This window comes from Astatotilapia calliptera, chromosome 7 (assembly GCF_964374335.1).
Source record: "Astatotilapia calliptera chromosome 7, fAstCal68.1, whole genome shotgun sequence".
Lineage (NCBI taxonomy): Eukaryota > Metazoa > Chordata > Actinopteri > Cichliformes > Cichlidae > Astatotilapia > Astatotilapia calliptera.
Window position 1 is genome coordinate 62,254,311 of NC_137428.1, and position 12,997 is coordinate 62,267,307.

The following is a 12,997-nucleotide window of genomic DNA, read 5'->3' on the forward strand; positions in this document are numbered from 1 at the left end:
TAAACCTGTAGCGAAAAGCTTTTCTTATTTCATGTGTTCAAGTCCAGTCAAGTTGAGAATACAGGAAACAGGAAATTTCTGGTTTCGAACCAGCTGAGCAGCTGGGGCCTTTCTGTATGGAGTTTGGATGTTACGCCTGTGTCTGTGTTGGTTTCTAATTAGAAGGAGGAGGAAATCTGGTGATTCTAAATCTACTGTTGGTGTGAATATGAGCATAAATGTCTGTCTAGAGTGGACCTGGTCACTTTGTGATCACACCGCTGTTTTAATCATGAGCTGTGGTGTAGTAAGCCGTCTTAAACTATCTTTTATTTGGATTTACCTGTAAAGCACAGACACTTTCTTCTGATGAATTATATTAATGATTTTCTTTTTGTAATGTAGCCAACACTGACTACAGCATGTCCATTTTTTTTCTTTTCCAGAGCTGTATAGCTAAACATGAGTCAAATGGTATTGATATTATTATAGCACTGATTGTCAACGCCATCAACCCCCTGGGTAAGGATCGCCTGGACCTGGTGCTGCAACTCAAGGTGAGCAGTAGTTGTATGAGAGGTCTGGGAGGCAACACATTTCCATTACCCTATTATATACTTGCATTGCTGCATAGTATTAATTAAATATAGATAACAATTGTGCAATGATGAAAAAGGCAATGGGGCAAATAAAGCCCATGTTTACTGGCTGTCTGACTGCAGATGTCTTTAGTAGTACAACCCTTTAGTCGAATCACAGCACTCTGAAAAAACTGCATCTGACCAGTATTGTTGGTTTTTTTCCTTTCAATTATTCAGCTTTGTGTAACTGATCAAAATATAAAAGCTGATTATTTTGAAACGTGTATCATAGAACAATGCCTCCAAGCTCCTGCTAGCTATCATGGAGAGCTGCCATGACAGTGAGAACGCAGAGAAGATTCTCTACAAGATGAGACCCACTGAATTGGTGAGTGTGGTCATGCATGCACACAAACTACACCTGACGTGTGGTGCAAAAACGGTGACTTCTAAAACACTTTTGCTTCAGGTGGATGTCATGAAGGACGCCTACAAACAGGGTTTGCAGAGTGAAGACGACGATGACGGCATGGGAGACGAGATCAAACCTAAAGATGTCGGACACAACATTTACATCCTGGCCCACCAGGTAAAAGAAAAGATTAAACTTGAGTTAGTCTAAAGTGGTCAGACAAACAGAGGAAATGCAGTGATGCTTTAGTCTAATGACCACTGGGCCAGTGCAGTGCAGGAGTGCCAAGTGATGGAGGAGTGCTTCTCTGAATGAACTGCTCTGACAGTTTTCTGAAATGAGTTTTTGTGTTGTGACATTGGCTCTACTGACAGATAGGCTTTAGGCGTTTTCACTGAGGCAGGTAGTCGCTGCACAACTAAATACACATGGTTTGCTTTGTCCAGGGATCAGGAACGAGGGAATGAGGAAGGAGTACTGTACCCCTGAGAAATTTGTTTTTGTTCTAAATGTGTGTGTCCATCTGACGTGTCTCAGTCTTTGTCTACGCTGTTTGTAAGTTGTTGAGAGCAAGCCAAGTCTTGTGGGTTTTCACTTCTGTCTCTTTAGAGCAAAGTGTCAGACAGGATATTTTGGTCTACAGAGCAGACGAGTTTCATCATGACAAGGAAGTGTGCATGTTTGTTTTTTTTGTTAGTTTTTTTTTTTTAATGTTTGACTTTTAAAAAAATAACCTTTCAGCTTAAAACAGGAATGCACAAATGTGTGCATCAGCTTTGAAATATATTTTCTGATTGTCTAAATAAACAAATTAAATTGATAATATAAAATAAACAATAGATAGAATGCACAAACTAAATGGTTCTCTACATTTCTCCATAAATTTCTCTACAATTGCCTATTTTAAAGGAGTAAAATAGATGTTTAAAATATAATAAATTAAAAAGAAAACCTCAGCAAGTATTCAGAACTCCACAAACCATGTAAAATTTTCCTCACCTAAAAAGAGAAGCAGAAAAAAATAAGGAAATCTAATTTGTTGACTGAACCTAGATTTCTAGTTGACCTCAGTGTACACAAAACAAGTAAACAACACAGGAAAGGAAAAAGGCCAGAACCTGTTTCTTACTCATCTATTAATTCTTGTGCCACAGGTGTCCTTTTCAATGTCTTTTTATCAGCAAGGATACATAAAAACTACCTCTGCAGAGTGTGGGGAAAGAAAGAAACTGTTGCTGGTTTCTGGTTGGGATCTGGATCACTTTAAAACTGTGAAATAATTCAATTCCTTTAATGGGAGATGGCAGCTTTAGCTCTATTACAAAAAACAAGGCCATAAAGCTTGAATTTGAACGGTATATAGACATTACTTACAGATGTTGTGGGCTCATCATGGGTATGAATTTCACAACAATTTAGGGCTTTTTCCAGGGTGGAATCATTGTATACTTTACATCTTTAATTGCTTTAGAAAACAAGAATCGGGTGCACAAGATTGCATTTATTTTGGACTTTCAAAAATATATAAACAGTGATCAAATATATGTATTAAACATCTCTTAATAAGTTGCATCTCGACCACACACACACCTTTTGATAGTGATCAACAATTTTGTGGCATAATTCTGCTTAGATATTTGGTCACTCTTCTTGGCAGAATTTATTTAAATTGGTTGTCACACACCTGGGTTTTAGACCTGCTCCAAAATCCTCCGATAGAGGTGAGTTCATGGAGTTGGGAAGGCCATTCCAGAAGCTTAATGTTAGCCTGGTCTATCCATCCCAAAACCAGTTTTGATGTGTGTTTGGGATCATTGCTCTGATGGAAAACCCAATTTTGCCAAATTTTCAACCATTTAGATGTTAATTTAATGTGAGGTGAAAGAACTTTCTTCATTATTCCATCCACTTTGTGCGGTGTACCAGTACTACAGCAAAACTTCCCAGAGCACAATGCTACCACCACCATGCTTGGCAGTTGAGTGTTCTTAGTGTGAAAGCCTCACCTTTACTCCGCGAAACATACCTCTTGTCATCATGGCACTACCTTTGTCTGCGCTGACCATAAAACTTTTCTCCAGAAGGAATATTTCTTGTCCATATGGGCTATTTCAAATTTCAGTCAAGGTTAAAGCAGCACCCAGTTCTTGTTTTCCAAAGTCACAGTCATGTCTTGTAAAATCCATAAAAATGACCATGACATTAACGCTCATGAGGAGATTTTGTAAACCATATTTGTTTAGTTTTGGTTCATTACTGGTTACAGTATCATCCAGTGTAGTGCAGCAAAATCATATCTTGATATTAATCATATTTCTTCATTCCTAGTTGGCCAGGCACAACAAAATCTTGCAGCAGAGCCTCACCCCTGGGTCAGGGTTAGGTCTGGGGTCAGGCATGGACCACGATAAGGAAAAGGATGATGCCCTCCGTTACTATGCGAAGCACACAGCTCAGATAGAGGTAACCCGCATCATCAATTTATCATTTATCCTAAAATCTCTTAAATCGTTCGTCAAACTATAAAACTGTAAGCCAAACCTTTAATCTTTGTTATCAGATTGTGCGTAATGACCGCAGCATGGAGCAGATAGTGTTTCCAGTTCCTAACATCTGTGAGTACCTAACTGAGGAGTCAAAGATGCGTGTGTTCACCACCACTGAGAGAGATGACCAAGGCAGCAAGGTTAATGACTTCTTCCACCAGTTTGACAACCTCTACAATGAGATGAGGTGGCAGAAGAAGATCCGCAGTAAGTCTTCCTTACATTCGGCATCCAGTTCTTGGAAAATAATAATGATTGTGGTGGCGGTGGTGGCAGCAGGAACAGGCTTCAGGACGACAAATCACGATTCCCATCCAGCAAGTCTGGTTATGTTATTTTCACAGTAAACTGAAGGGCCTGCAGTGATGTGGTGTGTGCTGAATTCGTGTGCCTGTACTTATGCTCCCTGTTGTGTTTGCACAGAAAATAAGGCTCTGTTCTGGTTCTCACGTCACATCTCTCTTTGGGGGAGCATCTCCTTCTACCTGGCCCTCCTGCTCAACATTGCTGTGGCTGTATTCTACCCTTTTGGTGACGATGAAGATGAGGGTAAGAATTTCTGCATATTTCTCAAATTGTAATTTGTAATTTCAAGCCATTTTTTTAAACCTTTTGCTAAGCAAACCAATGTTTTAAGGCAGTGGTCTTCAAATGGCTCCTACTGGACATGGATTAACTATTTAATCTGCAATACATCTGCCAATATCAAAGTAGAGATGAACTTACCATATGAGGCAGACAGAATTATTGTGTGCATTGTGTAAAATTTGTATAGAGCATAGTATGGACAGCTCCTGGTGCTGAAATAACATCTCATAAATGTACTAGAGAAAATGTATGTGGAGAATAAAAGTCCTTAATATCAGCTAAATTATGCCGTATCTCTTTAATTCAAATGCAGACACACTCATTAGTATTATCCAACTAAAATAATGAGGGAGTCAAGCATGCAAAAAAAAAAGAGGCGTACACACAGAGAGTTAAAGAGACTAGTGGCTATGTGATGAAAAGAAAGAAAGAAATGTGGTAAATTTTAAAGCAACTGTTGGCAAAGGGGCCATTTATTTAAACTAATTTCAGTTTTGAGATGGGCAAATGAGGTGAATACAGCATGAGACATGTGACATGAGGAAAACCTGTGCAACCACTGCCTGGAGTGTCAACCACCAACCATCAGCTACAACGCAATGAGCAACAGGCAGATCTTTTTAAAAAAATTATCTATTTACAGCTGTTTTATCAAGCAGTTTTAATAATTTTAAAAACCTATGGAAGAACACTTTGAATGTATTAATTTTCAAGTAAAGTAAGTTTATAACAATTCTCTTTTTTTGGAATGTTAATTATTAATGATTATTGCTTTCTTTTTATGACTGAAAATGTGTGTTCTGTGACACGTGATGCTGCATTTATTTAAACACCTTGGTCACTCAGTCTCATGAATGCTGGTGATTTATCTAACAATACAGTATCTAATTGGATAAGAAGCAGTGGGCGTGTACAAAATGTGCTTAAAGGAAATCCATCACACGTCATCATGATATCGTTTTGAGGTGGGACAACTTGGACTTTAATCGTTTTTATCGGTATGTTGATACGACTTCATGTCATTGCCCTCAGCCTGGCGTCAGCCTGAGACCTAATTAATCAGATGAAGTTAAATCACCCAATAATCATCCTATTTTACTCTTTAAAATTCATTTCTTTACGTGCAATGTTAGATTACCTGATTTTAGGTTTTGCGAAATGTTACTAGAACTTGCTGTATTTGCTGGTTTGCCTTGGTGTGATTTGTTGAAATGTAAACCTACTGTACACGTGGTTCCTGTGGCGTACAGAAGTGTTAAAGATGGCTTTCTGATAAATACTTCCTCAATGAATTGTCAGCACTTTGCAGTTTCCAAAAGACCCATGAGCATCACTCTGCTGATTTACTCAGTGAGCTGAAGAAGAGTTGGTTGTTTTGACTGATGCTGTCCCCATGGATGGTTGTTTGACATTTTAAAGTGTTTCCTTTGACTGTTTGCTAAGTTAAGCTTTTAGCTCAGATAAATAATTCATTAGAGGGATATTGTGCTTTAAAGCATTGATGTTTTGTGCCTTGTTCGATTGTTTATTCTTCCACACAGGCACATTATCCCCATTCTGGAATATCTTACTGTGGGTGGCATTGGGAGTCTTCACCGCACTGCTTCCCGTCTTACCTAAACCAATAGGCATCGGGTTCTTCCTGGTCTCCCTTATTCTGCGTGCTATCTACACAATGGGCCTTGGCCCTGCGCTGCTTTTGCTCGGTGCTGTCAATGTAAGTGAACAAAGGCTTGTTTTTGAAGAATGTGTCTGTTCTTGCCTCTTCACACGTACGAGTTTTTTTTGTTTTTATTCCATTTTCAGCTTTTCAACAAGTTGGTGTTTCTTGTAAGTTTTGTGGGGAACCAGGGGACGTTCACTCGAGGCTACAAAGCAGTCGTGATGGACATACTCTTTATCTACCATTTGGGGTATGCCATCATCTGCGTCCTGGGCCTCTTTGTTCATGAGTTCTTCTACAGCATTTTGGTAAGAGAGCTCGTTTGATTTGTGACAGTGTTCTCCGAATGTTTGCTGATGGCTCACAGATAACGATCTCCTTTTGCAGCTTTTGGACCTGGTGATTCGAGAGGAGACGCTGCTCAATGTGATAAAGAGTGTGACGAAAAATGGCCGCTCCATTTTTTTGACAGCGGTTCTGGCCGTTTTTCTCGTTTACTTTTTCTCCATCATCGGCTTCCTCTTCCTCAAAGACGACTTCCGCATGGAGGTGGACCGCCTTCCTTCACCAGGTCAGAAACTTTAACTTTTAAAGTACACTAAGTCATTACTGTGGTCTTCTCCCTGTCGTAAATTCCTTGGGCTTTAAGATATCCTTTGATATTGCCATTTGAAAATAATGCTTCAAAAATGCTGCTTATGTTTATCACCAGTCTAGTGTGATATTTAAAACAAACTACACCAAATAGTGACAGTTTCACTTCCACTTTTATGAGGAAAGCAGAAAAAACACTGAGTGAGACATGGGTGATATTCAACATCTTCAGATGTAACTGCAAGAAATGTGATGCAATAGAAATCAGTTGCAAGAATGCCACATCTATTTTAGTCATAGTACTTATACCTGACCTTTCCAATGAATGTGTCATACTTAAAAACCTTTAAAAATGCACTGATGGCTCCAGTTTGGCAATGTTTAAACAATTAAATAAATAATAATTTCTACAATGTAAAAAAAGATCAAATCTTCTAGTAGTATGTGCAGTAATTGCATATCTGGTGATATGTATTATCTCTCTTAACTTCATTTCAAGTCTATACTGTGTAAGGAGGAAAAGGAAAGTTTTGTTCATTCTCCAGACTGGATTGTAGTTGTGCTTTGCGCTCCTCTCAGTATATTTTTCTGTTATCTTTCGTGAAAGTTATCCTTAGTTATTTCTTTCTCATCACATAAAAAGAAAAAAGAAAACAAAAATATTCAGGAATTAGAAAAAAACATCAAATCACTAGAAGAAGCCTACGCGTCCCACCAAGATCAGGAAACATTGAACAAAATACGCAAAACAAAACTAGAATTAAATGAGATAATTGATAAAAAAACAAAATTCTTAGTACAAAGACTACGCCTACAAAATTATGAACATGGTAATAAATCCGGTCAATTTCTAGCAAACCAGCTAAAAATAAATAAAGAAAAAACAACTATATGTGCTGTTCAAGATTCATCTGGGAACACATTATATGAACCAATACAAATAAACAACATTTTCAGGGATTTCTATAAAACGTTGTATTCACCACAAATAAACCCATCTAAAAAAGAAATTGATCAGTTTTTGGACAACATAACTCTTCCAAAATTATTGGACACTCAAGCAATGGCACTGGATTCACCACTGACACCAGGTGAACTCCACGAAGCCCTGATAAGTATGCACAATAATAAGATCCAGATGGCTTTCCTGCAGAATTCTACAAAGAATTCTGGTCGATTCTAGCACCAGTTTTCTACAGAACGTTGTTGGAAATTAAAGAAAAGGGCAGACTTCCATCAAATATGAATTCTGCAAACATTAATCTCCTGCTAAAACCAGGCAAAGACCCTGTATATCCCTCAAGCTATCGTCCAATATCCCTTATAAATGTAGACCTTAAAATAATCTGCAAAGCTCTCTCAAAGAGACTGGAGAAAATAACCCCCCTCTTAATTCATCCTGACCAAACTGGTTTCATAAAAGGTAGGCACTCATCAACAAATACACGTAGATTACTTAATTTGATAGACTACTCATACAGTAAAAACCTAGAAACTACAATATTCTCTTTAGACGCAGAAAAAGCATTTGACAGAGTTAACTGGAAATTTCTATTTGCAACTTTACACAAATTTGGTTTTGGATCCTCTTTCATAAACTGGTTAAAAATATTATATAATTCCCCAACAGCTTGTGTTAGAACAAATGACCAGACATCCTCCAGCTTCTGTCTCTTGAGGGGCACCAGGCAGGGATGCCCACTCTCCCCTTCACTATTTGCAATTTTTATTGAACCACTAGCAGCAGCAATTAGACAGAATTCAGTAATTAAGGGCATAAAATGCAAGAACGTGGAACATAAAATCAGCCTTTATGCGGATGATGTGTTACTCTTTTTCCAAAATTCACAAACCAATATCTCTGGGGTGATTGAATTGATAAACTCTTTTGCAAGAATATCAGATTACTCAATTAACTGGTCAAAATCTACAGTCCTACCGATTAATTGCTCCTTCCATAATTCCTCTTCTACACCACTGCAATCGGGAAATATAAAATATTTAGGTATTAATGTTTCTCCCAAGCTTGCAGATCTAACTAAATTAAACCATATCCCACTTTTAAAGAAGGTAGAAGATGATCTGGCTAGATGGAAATGTCTACCCATATCACTCATGGGAAGGGTTGCCGCTATAAAAATGATGGTCTTACCAAAAATAAATTATTTATTCTCAATGATCCCAACTAAACCGCCACAAGATTGGTTCAGATCTCTAGATTCATGTATGTCCAAATTCCTTTGGAAAAATAAACCCCCACGTATAAGCTTAAAAACACTACAAAAGACCAAGGATAAAGGAGGACTAGAACTGCCTAACTTTCAGCACTACTTCTTAGCCAACAGGCTTCAGTTTATCTCAGGATGGCTAAAACACACCCTCTTAGATGAACCTTGGCTAGATGTAGAACAAGCACTCTGCAATAATCTAGAGATCTCAGACCTACCATTTATCAGCTCAAACATCCAACGACATGAATGCTTTAAAAGCATCAACATCAGCTCTTCTCTGACAGCATGGTGGGAGTTTCTAAAATTGACGGCGTCTTCATTAATCCCATGCAAACGTACACCTATCTGGAACAACCCTGACATATTACAAAACAATAATATGATAAACTTTTCAGATTGGAGTGATAAAGGAATCAAATATTTAGAACATATACTAGAAGGAACAGAATTTATTTCATTTGACGGACTAGTTACACAATATGGGATCAACAAGAAAAGATTTTTAGAATATCAACAAATTAAATCCATAGTAAAAAAGAAATTTAAACCGGGTCAAGTTGAACTACAAACACCACCAAGTGTGGTTCAATTTCTTACTCTTAAACCCCCCAAATTACTATCCAAAATATACAGAATGCTTTCTAAAACAGATGAATCAATATCACTTCCTATTGCAAAATGGGAAGTGGATTTATCAGTTAACTTAGACCTAAACTTCTGGTCTCAGATTTGCTTAAAAACCTTTCATCTAATTAGAAATCCCAGTCTTCAATTAATTCAATACAAAATATTACATAGAGTGCACTATACAGGTCATCGGATGTTCAAGATGGGCTTTACGTCTACCAACAACTGCTCACACTGCCAAACCAATTCACCGGACAATTATATCCACGCTCTTTGGTTCTGTCCACCAGTTCAGAAGTTTTGGCGCGAGATATGTGAAGACTTATCGAAGTGTCTGAAATGTAACATTCCAACTTCCCCCTTAGTGTGTTTGTTGGGCAGCTTAGATAATGTCACTTCAGAAAAGAATATCGCCCATATGGTTTTCACTGCCCTATGCATAGCCAAGAAAACTGTCCTCATGAACTGGAAAAATAAAAATAATCTTAATTCTAACCAATATAGAAATTATCTATTAGATTACATTAGTCTTGATACAGCCTCTGCCACCACATCAGATCAATTGCTCTGGGCTCCTTTGATCAGCTCCATCACCTAGTGATTGGTGTGGGGGTAGGGACAGGCTTAGGGCGTCGGGGGGTTCCCCGGAGGCATCTTCCTTGGGGGGCTCAACCCGGGGTAGCGGTCATGTCCGGTTAGGGGCTCTGTTGGCTCTCAGGTGACTGTTTCCTCGCGGCTGCGTGCAGCGGGGCTAGGGGAGGGTCTGTGCTGACGGACGTGGGTTACTGACCTGGTGGCCTGGCTGCCCCTGGGTGGGTCCGGGATGGGCGTGAGGTTCTGGGGGCGCTCCGTCTCTGGGCTGGGACCCGGATCGGGCCTCGGGGGCTTGGGTCCTGGTTGGTGTGTTGCCGGGGTTGTGGGCGAGTGGGTGCATGGGGGCCCAGCCCTGGAGCAGGGTGCCGCCGGTGCGTCGAGCCACCTGGGGGGCTCTTCAACTGGTGGGGGAGATTGTCACATCTTGCAGGAGCTTTCCTCTCCTCAGGAGCTCCCTCTGCAGGAGGGGGAGATACAGGAGAGGTGGAGGAAGATCTCAGCCTGGGTGTTTATTGTCTTATGTAGTCTGGAAGATGAGTGGATGGTGGGGTGGGTGCAGTTTTCTCTGTGGTGGGGTTGGGTGGACTGTCCCGGGCTCTGTGGGGCCGGGCGGCGCTGCTGCACTGGGCCCGGTCTGGATGGGCCTGGGCCCCCTTTCCCTGGCGGGTCGCGGAGTATGGGGGTGCCTACTGGGGTCAGCGGGGGAGCTGGCACCAGGGAGGGGTCACTTGCCCCTCCCTTCCTTCCCTCCCCATCTCCAGCTGCCTCCCTCTTCCCGCTCCACCACAACCACCCACACATGCAGGGCCTTGGAGTAGGGGTATATCACCAGGGTGCAGAGGAGGCTACCCCCCCCCCCCCCCCTCTGTCCCCTTCTGGCTGCCTCTGCCTCAATTTTATCCCACAACTTAGACATTCACATTACTCACACTCTCATTACACATACATATAGGATCTTGGGGGTGGGCACGATACACGGAGTCCAAAGTACCATCAGGGTGTACACCCCACCCCTGGCATCGTTGCCCACCTCTCAATTTTAAATACACGTAGACATTGAGGGCTAGCAGGAGGGACCATGCGCTTACCTGCTGCTCTCTGGCAGGTAGCTCCATGCCCTCCTGGGTTTTAAATGCACCTTAGAACACACATGCATCAACATTACAATGAGTGGGTGGAGGGAGGTTTAGAGTCTTCTCTCACCCCCATTCTCTGCGACCTGCTGGAGCAGGGGGGCTAGGACTAGGAGGAGGAGTTGGCCGTCCAACTGCGGTCTGGAGTGTGGAGCCTTCCTGCTGCTGCGGAGTCGGGGCGGTCTGCCTCCCCCCACCGCAGGGAAAAGGGAAACACCACCTGGGTCTGGGTGCAGTTCCCCCCTCCAGGGGCGGGGGCACCTAGACCCGGTTTGTAGAGTACGCTTGGGGAGTGTGATCGTGTGTACAACGTCTCTTTATGTCTGTCTCCACGTTGGTTGAGTGTGGAGTAAGTGCATATGAGAGCATGAGGGTGGGAATGGATGTTTGTATCTGTGTGTGCCTGTATGTCTGTGTCTATATGTCAGGTTGGGTGTCAGGCGCCACCTCTCTGGGGACATCTCAGGCCCTCCAAGGTTTGGAGGCCTATCTCCCCCTACCACCACTTCCCCTGCCAGTGGCGGACCCCCTCAGACATCGGTGCGTTGGTGGTTCTTTGTGTCCGGGGATGGGCGTCCAGGTACACACCGGCTCACTCCTTGGCGGCCGCTTATCGGGGCCTGGAGCCTGGGGCTCGCTCGGGCCACTTCGGAGGTGGGGTGCCCCCGGCCTCTCGGCCTGGGGCTCGGTCACTCAGGCGCAGCTGGCTGCCGGCGGAGCTCACGGGCGCGTCACTGCAACTCCCCCTGGCTTCTGCTCCGCGGCTGCTGAGTGAGCCCTCATCTGGGACTCTCCTCAGCTCTTTCCGGGACAGTGGCGCAGCTGCCCCTCTGTTGGTCTTCCTTGGTCTCTTGTGTTCTGGGGGCCTCTGGATGTCTGGAGTTTTGATCTCCTCCACACCTGCTTCACGCCCTGGAGGACGGGGCTGTGGCCCCCCCCACACCCTCTAGCAGATTATTACATGAAGGAACCTTTTAAAAAACAAAAAACAAACGCGTCCATGCTCACAGGTGTACACACAGGTGATCACACCCACAAACTACACCCTTTATGGCTCCTACCTCAAAGCACACTGTGTTCTGTTGATCTTATGTGCTGCACAATAAGGTTTAACATTTAGTATTTACTGTCATATTCCCATATATCATTGTGATGTTGTTTATTCTATTACTCTTGTTCTCTTCTGCTTGCTTTCTTTTTTCTTTCTCAGCAGGTGATCCAGGTGATTGATATATGCATTTTTTTTTCTCTGCCCGTTCTGTTGGTTTTTGTCTTTTGCCCTTCTCCCCCGTCCCTCTTCTCAGCTGTTTCTCTTTCCCTCTTTCTTTCTCCCCTTCTTTCCCCCAGTCAAGTCTGTTCCGTATTCAGTAAGTGAAAATAAAATAAACAATAAAAGGTGAATCAAATGGACCATTACGGCAAGGCTGGGATGGTCAGTTTGGTAAAGTAAATCCGTTGGGCATCTTTCTTTGCCTTTAGACAACAATTCTGATGGCAAAAGAGCCAAACGGGACAGGCAAAAAGAAAAAAAAAAGAAAAAAAAAAAAAAGAAAAAAAAAGAAAGTTATCCTTAGTTGAACTGAAACAAGTTTGCTCTTCTTTTTTAATCTTTTCCAGCCATGAACATCTGTGATTTGTTAGTGAGCTGTGTTTTCGTTTTCTGAATTTGTGTAAATCATAGAACGTAATGTACAAAGTTGTTCACATTTTGGAGTTGCTGGATGCTAGTTGATCCAGCGAGTTCATTTTTTCCCTTCACTTTTGATCTGATCTATAATTTCTTAATTACAATGATCAAATCAGCATTTTCTTGTGTATAATCTCCCCATAGAAATTGTCGACCATCTAGAGTAAGCCATATATATATATATATTTATATACCCAGACACATGTTTTGAAAACACTGTGGAGAGTGTGGGTAGTGTTAATGAGCTCCAGCACCCACGGTCAGGAAGACATCCTGCTAGCACATGTGCACCTGTTGCATAACCTGGTGGCCGCGCCATCCTGTGTTTTACTGAATAGAGCACAGCAGACACAGCCGAGCAG

The 12,997-nt window shown here is 41.9% G+C and overlaps 1 protein-coding gene across 1 annotated transcript in view; it reads left to right on the top strand.

Moving 5' to 3' along the window:
• itpr2 (inositol 1,4,5-trisphosphate receptor, type 2) overlaps window positions 1–12,997 on the top strand; it is a 63,958-nt gene that overhangs the window by 37,145 nt on the left and 13,816 nt on the right. Inside the window, exons 43-51 of the mRNA XM_026176344.2 lie at window positions 426–536; window positions 853–948; window positions 1,030–1,149; window positions 3,301–3,435; window positions 3,533–3,725; window positions 3,942–4,067; window positions 5,648–5,823; window positions 5,913–6,077; window positions 6,157–6,340. Of these exons, the coding sequence (XP_026032129.1) occupies window positions 426–536; window positions 853–948; window positions 1,030–1,149; window positions 3,301–3,435; window positions 3,533–3,725; window positions 3,942–4,067; window positions 5,648–5,823; window positions 5,913–6,077; window positions 6,157–6,340 (1,306 nt within the window). The remainder of the gene's footprint in view (window positions 1–425; window positions 537–852; window positions 949–1,029; window positions 1,150–3,300; window positions 3,436–3,532; window positions 3,726–3,941; window positions 4,068–5,647; window positions 5,824–5,912; window positions 6,078–6,156; window positions 6,341–12,997) is intronic.